This window comes from Gossypium hirsutum, chromosome D01 (assembly GCF_007990345.1).
Source record: "Gossypium hirsutum isolate 1008001.06 chromosome D01, Gossypium_hirsutum_v2.1, whole genome shotgun sequence".
Lineage (NCBI taxonomy): Eukaryota > Viridiplantae > Streptophyta > Magnoliopsida > Malvales > Malvaceae > Gossypium > Gossypium hirsutum.
The window spans coordinates 22,780,172-22,788,142 of NC_053437.1; the positions used below are offsets into that span (position 1 = coordinate 22,780,172).

Sequence of the window (7,971 nt, forward strand, 5' to 3'; positions counted from 1 at the left end):
TTATTGTAATGATTTATAATATAATTATTTATTTTTATTTTTATTTTTATATCATTTTCTATTAAAAAATAAGAAGCATATTGTTTTTATTATTCATAATTAGATTTATATTTTTTTGCAAACATGTATAATTATATATTTATGGATATGTTTTAGAAAATATTTATTTAATATTCACATTTTTTTTGTTTAAACAAACAAATACAAATATATATAATTTTAAATAAACAAACATGAATACAATTTTATATTTTTTAATGAATAAGAATCAAACACAAATAAACTTAAAAATAGATAAACAAACATAGGCATATACTCATTCGTTCAAGCTCAATTAGTTTATAACCTTATATAAATATGAGTGAGCAAAACTCGATTCGACTAGAAAAAATCGAATTTTTTTTCGAATTTTGAGTTAATTGAATCGAGTTATTCAAATTATTCAGTTTTTCGAGTCAACTCAAAAAAGTTATTTGATTTTTTGAGTTCAAGTTGAGTTGAATTTTACAATTCAAATAACTTGAGTAATTCGAACAAATCAAATAATAGATTTGTGTAAATATCTTTTTGGACCCTGGCAATTTTAAAATTGAGCAAATTGGTCTCTCTCAATAAAAAAAATACAAAAAAAAATCAAAGTTATTTTCAAAAATTCAAAATATTTATAAAAATTCTAATTTTTATAAATCTTTTAAAAATTAAAATATTTAAAAAAGAAAAATATATATAAAAACGTTTAAATTTTAAAAAATTCAAAATAATAATTTTGAGGACGTAAGCAAGTAAATTACAAATTCAAGTTTAAGTTTAAGTTTTCAAAATATATGGATTCAAATTTATGTGCTCTAGCATGAAATTAGTTATACTGTAATAAAATTTTATTTTGATATTTTTAATTTTTAAAGTTAGTTCGAATAATTTCACATTATTCGACTCAATTTGATTAAAAAAATCAAATCGAATTAGGATGATAAAATAAGACTCGTTAACTTAACAAATTTAAATCTTTTTTACTCAATTCGATCCAACATTGAGAAGGAGGAGGCAACATTTTTTTCCTTTCAAAAACTATGTCTGAAGTTACTTGACATAAACTTGTTATCCAAGTAATTACAGAATTTTTAAAGTAACCACAGAAATTATGTAATAAACTGTTAATGTGCTTTTATATGAAAAGCAAGGTTAAACGTAATTTTAGAGTTCAAACACAAATTAAAACACGAAACCCATCAATCAACTCATGAATTAAAAGATGCTCCCAAGTTTTTTTTTAATCTACTTTATAAACAGAAATCATGGTATCAATGGGACCTCCTATGTATATAATGTCATCAACTAAAAAGAAACCGACATCAATATTAAATATGCACAAACAAAGGAAAAAGGAAAGCAAAAAGAAGCCCTGAGAGTTACGGATGAAAATATATTTATTGATAAAATCATTCACTATTTTTTGGTTAAATCCCAAGGAATATAGCCCTAAAAATCATTAAACTTTGTTATAACCATTTTCTTTGTTGTTTAGTGTAAAATATGTGAGGTTGATTTTTTTTATAAAAAAAAGAAATTGTGATTCAATTCGAAAATAATATTCAACATAAATTTTTGTTACTCTATATGTGAATCAATCATCTCCGTAGTGTTTTTTCAGTTGGACTTCCAGTCATTTATATAGAGTTAAATATTTATGCTCGCTTCTCACCACTAAAGGATTTCACATAATTTAGGAAGCATCTCACCACTAAAGAAATATTTAGCATTTTTTACTTTAATGGGGTTCGAACTAATGCCCTTAAAGGGTCTTAGTGGGTAAAAACACCACCACTTGTCTAGTATCCTTACTTGCCAATGGCATATAATATCATGCGTTCGAACCCTACCACGGTTAAATACTAAATATTTCTTTGGTGGCAAAACACTCTTTAAATTCTGTAAACTCCTTTGACTTTTCTCAAAGCCTAGAGACAAAATTTTAGACTAAAATTGAGAATAGACATCTAGATACAATACCTCTCTTTCAAGGACTTCTCTGAAAGAGAGAGTTGGGCCCCTTAATAGGTTTATAAGTAAATAGTTACACCCGATTTCAATCTGGATATTTTAATTAGATCTAATAATTCATATCTCTAATATTAATAATTTCTAGAATAACTATTTGATACACATGCAATGAAGCTTTTTTTAACTCTACAAGCGCAGTTAATAGATCATCCTGCGTCTTTTTTATAGATTTCTTATTTCTTTAAATACCAATTAAAAATTATTTTTCATTATCTTAATTTGTGATATTCATCTTTTATTTAAATTTTACGAATGTAGACTAGTTTGGACACCATTCAGAAAACGACAACTGCTTTTGGGACCATATTATTATTATTATTAATTACCAGCACCAAAGAATAAATTGGAATGCATGTAAAATAAGAGATAGATCCCAGCAAGCCTCCAAGATTGAATAAGAAGTAAAAATTTTAATTAGTTCATATAATTCTTTTTGTTTTCTTAGATGCAATAAAATAACCTCCTATCCTATTTTTACCGTTCATGGATAGTATTACAGACAGCTAAATCAGCACAACAGTGGAACGGAAGATGCTAGACTAACAGCACGTTTGGTTCGCTGTATTGGATTAGAGGTGTATTGGATTAGAGGTGTAATGGAATAGAGGTGTAATGGAAAAGCTGTGTAATAGCAAATCAACTGTTTGGTTGAATGTAATGGAATAGAGGCGTAATAGTAATCCTGTGTTTGGTTGAGTGTAATAGAGGTGTAATAGCATAATGAAAAAACTAAAATGACTAGAATACCCTTAGCAGAAATTTGTTTTGATAAATGATTATTGTTATTGTTATTTAAATTTTAATAAGATTATTATTATCAATAATAAATAATTTAATCATATTTAAACATAATTATTATTAAATATATTTTAATTAAAATATATAATTTAATAAAATTCTTAATAATTAGCATAAATTTGTTTTGGTAAATTATTATTGTTATTGTTATTTAAATTTTAATAAGATTAATATCAATAATAAATAATTTAATCATATTTAAACATAATTATTATTAAATATATTATAATTAAAATATATAATTTAATATGAATTTACTCAAATCATAATATATGATACTGTAAAATATAAATTAACATAATTATTATTAAATATATTATAATTAAAATATATAATTTAATAAAATTCTTAATAAATAAAATTCTTCTATGAATTTACTCAAATCATAATATATGATACTATAAAAGAAAATTTCAAATAATTAATATTAAATATGATTTAATTAAATATATGATTTAATAAAATTTAAAATTATTATAACTAATATGATTATAGTTTATGAATTTGTATAATTTAAAATAATAATTATTACATATAATTTAATAATAATATATAATTTCATAAAATTCTTGATAATAAAAATTTTCTTATATGAATTTATACAATTTAAAATAATTAATATTAAATATAATTATATAGTGATATATAATTTCATAAAATTCTTAATAATAAAATGTTCTTATATGAATTTACTAAAATCAATATATAACTTGAGAATTATATTATGCATAAACATAATTAACTTATATTAAGAAAAGGTTAGATGAAAATGAAATTGTACATTAAAATCCATATGTTATATAGTTTTACAACATCAAAAAGTTTGAACATTGATATTTAATGGTAAGAAAGAAATCTCCTAACCCATTCCAATCGGGCAACTGAAGGTAAACTAAAGAAAACGATCATTTGAGTTGGATGGTCGGGAATTTTACTCAATGCATCATATCGCTGATCGTCGGTTAAACCCTCAATTGACCATAAGGCTGAATATAAATTTGAAGCTCTCTCTTCCATATGTTGTTCTGACTTCTGCTGAACTACCACCTCGGAGGCAAAACTCCTACTGATTTGATCGCCAACGGCCTGGATTTTCTCCCCGAACAAAGTGGCAGCCTCATTAAATGAAGAAAACACATTATCACGAGCATCAGATTTCTTCTTTCTCTTGTTTGAAGATGAGGAACCCCCTTGGTCTGAATATAAATTATCACGTTAATTTTAAAAACTTCATTACACTTTCACAATTATAACTTATGTATTATAGGGAAATCATATTATGAATGAGGAATATTTTATGTATAATGTAATTGACTTAAAATCTAAGATAGAATTAGACAATAATAAATTTCAGTCCATTTATCCATTTTTATAATTAAGATAACATTATTTCCATTATAGGGGAAAAATAATGTTTGAATCAATTAACATTTGTTTTAAATAACATGTATTGCGTGCATAAAAGGTTAATTATAATCCATGAGCATTTAATTTCTTCAAAAACTTATATTAAATTTTAATATATTATGTATAATTGAGGTAAAATTAATTGAGGTAAAATTTGAAGGTTGGTATTTGTTAGATTATAAATAAACTCATTATAATTTGGACATTTAAATATATTGATTAGTTAATTAAAATTACCCAAATTAATTGACCTAAGCAATACTACTTACTGATTTAAAATGCAGAGTCCACTACTATATACCAGCGGAAAGAAGAAAATAATACCTGATGGCCATGTCACAATCCATAACATATGTTAACAGCCATAACATAGTAGTCTTCAGACACTTTTTTGAGTATTTTTAACGTCTTACCAACATTGAACACACTAAAGATAGCTTAAATATGTTAACAGAACAAACACCAATCATAACAATTTCCACCAGCTCTTGCAAAAATGGAGAAAGCATCACACAAGCAATTAATCTAGCAAGTATATCATAGAAACACAAGACTAAAAGATCCTTAAAGCATATATCTTATCGCTTTCTTAACTATTCTATGTCAAGCAATTGATCTTGGCAAAACATATGAAATAGGCAACACTAGAACAAATATTTCATCTCGTTCAAATGGCCAAATCATGCAAATAATGAGTCAATTTCCTAGAAGAGAAAAAATATTACCTAGTAATTTGTGTATCTATGCCATGTTCTGCTAACAGTCATGTCATCATCGTATAATAATTCTAATTAATAATTCATATTTTACAGATTTTGAATAACACATCTTCTTGTCATGTTTGAGTTATTTATCTGTGTATGAATATGATGTATCATTTCATCTCTAATATTGCTAGTTCTAAAGGGAAACTCTCAAGATCATAATTAGATAGCTACAAAATCATACATAAATTATAAAAAAAATCCAATATTCGTGATTAAATCATACATACTACTAGGCAGTATTCGTGATTAAATCCTGAATATAGACTCTCACCTAACTAATCAATCTTCTCTAAAGAAAAACATCAACTTAATCCAATACAGAAACCAAAACATAAATTCCATGTTAACATCCTCTTAATATTAAAACCCACAATTTTATCATTAAAAAATTTAAAGAAATGCAAATAAAGAGAACTCAACTAATCGAAATCACAAGCCATTCGGAAAACAATCCAAAGAACAAGAAGAGAACCACCTTGAAAAACATATGGATTTTTTTCCTTTTTCCCTTTTCCAACTTAGCTTCTTTACTGGTGGCTAGTATTTAAAGCCTATATGCTTACAGATAAGAAGGTTTTTGGATGTTCCTCACCCTACCAAATTTTTTTATTGTCCGTATTCATGAAATGCAAACATTCTTATCTTATATAACCATAACCGTAACCATACTTTGAGCTTAAGTTTTGATTTCTTTACAATAATTAAACAGAAAAGAAGAAGAAGCAGTAATTTAATGGTATTACCTTCAAAGTCTTGGGCAATTTCACGAACAAGCCTTTGGAAAGGCAGTTTCCTGATGAGGAGATCTCAGTAGTTTGCTGGTATTTCTGGATTTAACTGCATCCAATAGAAACATCATAATTTCAATTTGTGTAAACAAGAATAAGAAAACGTGACTGAAAGGGGAAAAGAAGGGCAGAAAAAGTCTCACCCGAACTTATAATATTTGGGGAGATGAAGATGAAAGAACTTTAACTAAAAGGAATCAGGAAAAAAAAGAAAAAGAAAATGTAGGAGATGAAGATGAAGGGTGAATGGATGTTTGATTTGGGGAGGAAGAAATCTGGAGTGATGAATTTTAAGAACAATAGAGGCGGGATATTTTGGTCTAAAAACCTAAACGGTGGGGCGTTGAATAGGTATTCAGACCCCAACTCCTGTAATAGCAATTCCGTGAGCTGAGGGAATACGCATGTAATAGCAACTCCGTGGAATCACAAACGGTGAACCAAACGGCTGCTTTACTGTAGCGCGCGGAATTAAGGCGTAATGGAATAGCTATTCCATCCAACCAAAAGTGATGTAAAAGATTATATAAGCACGCAAAAGAAAAACTGTGGGTGGTGCCTTAAAATTAAAGCTTTATAACCTTGAGATTGTGATTGGCAATTGTCTTTCTCTTTGATAGCTTTACAAACCCAATCTTCCTTTTGTGTTTCTGGTATTGTTCAGTCCCAAACTGACAGATATGTCTTGTCTTTCCCATTTAATAACCTAGTTAGCCCTTTCAACTTTAAAGCCACAATAATACCTATTTCAGACCCTTGAGGTTATTCTAATGGCGACTAGGACTGCATCATCATCATCTCCATCCAAGCCAGCAGGAAGACAACTTGGGGAACTCCTTCAACAACAACAAGAACCTTTCATCTTAGAGATTTACCTTTCAGAAAGAGGGTCTTTGAGAAACAACAAGTCCATTGGCTGCCATGGAAATTCAGGCAAGTTTTTAAGGATCAACAAGAAGGGTATTCCCAACTTCCCTAAACTACTTAAAGTTGTAGTATGTAACAAGTTGTTTGCAATTAAAGGGTCAAAAGCCAAGAATTCTGCAGATACATTTTCCACCGCTAGCAACACAACAGTGTATAATTCATGCTCAGATACTGACATAGATGAGCCGCCTATGTTGAAACTCTACAATGAAAGGGAAAAGAAGGTAGAAAAAGCTTTTATAATTTATCTATCAGTTTCTGTTATTGCATAAAGAAAGAGATTTGATATAAAGCTAACAGGATGTGGCACATTCAAAGCTTCAGTGCGGTTGCATGGAAGACAGCCCTCAGTTTTACATGACGAGGCAGAAAAGCTTGTTCTTGAGTAAGCTGATAATATTGTCAGCTTCAGTCTGGAATTTACTTGTTCAAAGCAAACCAGGATTAAGAGAGTTAGCAGAGCCTGATGGGTCTAATTCTTCACCATTTTCAATATCGAAAAGGGTTTTGCAGCCAACAAACAAGGTTCCCTTATTAAGGAGCAGAAGGGAATTGTTGGAGTTGGATGGAATGGATTCAACCAAGGAATGGAATGTTTATGAAGAACAGAAGGAGATAGGACTAGCAATTGGAGACGCCATAGCAGAGGAGATCACAACTCAAGTTGTAATGGACATGATATTAATATATAGCTAACATATAATTTGCTTGTTTCCATATGTCGGCTGTTGCTGTCTAGTTCAGATTGATGTCCATAATAATAATGTATGTAACAAAGAATGTAGAAATCTTTTTTTATTTTCCAAATTGAAGATAGCAACAACTTTATCTTCTCTTTGGCTTTATTGGGAATTCACATAAATTTGTTTAAAGCACTCTGTTGTTTGTTTAATGATTGAACACAGACTTGAGGGCTTAATTAAATTTTACGGATCGACGGATGTTGACAACTAAATACCATAAAGTAGCCAATTGGAGTATTGCCAAAGACGACCCATAAGTAACCGAGTTCCTAATCAAACTTATTAATCGGAAAATATAAATTTTGGCTCTTAGCCGGATAATAAGTTCCTTTGCTACTAGTATTTTTTTAATTTCATTTTTTTACTTAAATTTAGTAATTATATTCATTTCGGATTTGCAATTTAGATTTCATTAATATTTGGCGATATGATTAATGTTCTTGAAACATGATTGGTTCAATCGGTTAGATTGGCTGAACG

The 7,971-nt window shown here is 28.2% G+C and overlaps 1 protein-coding gene and 1 long non-coding RNA gene across 3 annotated transcripts; one reads left to right on the forward strand and one right to left on the reverse strand.

Annotated features, from left to right (window-relative positions):
- Positions 1–3,584: 3,584 nt before the first annotated feature.
- On the reverse strand, positions 3,585–6,172 carry LOC107921443 (uncharacterized). Its single transcript, XR_001691068.2, has 3 exons — positions 5,965–6,172; positions 5,777–5,870; positions 3,585–4,055 (listed from the first exon to the last, which is right to left on the reverse strand). It is a non-coding gene; the product is annotated as an uncharacterized lncRNA (long non-coding RNA).
- A 419-nt stretch (positions 6,173–6,591) lies between these two features.
- Positions 6,592–7,593, forward strand: LOC107921442 (uncharacterized). Of its 2 annotated transcripts, none has more exons than XM_016851291.2 (2): positions 6,592–6,972; positions 7,049–7,593. In XM_016851291.2, the coding sequence occupies exons 1-2, from the start codon at positions 6,592–6,594 to the stop codon at positions 7,442–7,444; spliced, it is 777 nt and encodes a 258-aa protein (XP_016706780.2). In that variant the 3' UTR covers positions 7,445–7,593. The 2 variants fall into 2 exon arrangements, with proteins under 2 accessions (XP_016706780.2, XP_040942441.1); XM_041086507.1 differs by having other exon boundaries at positions 7,067–7,593.
- Positions 7,594–7,971: the final 378 nt, after the last annotated feature.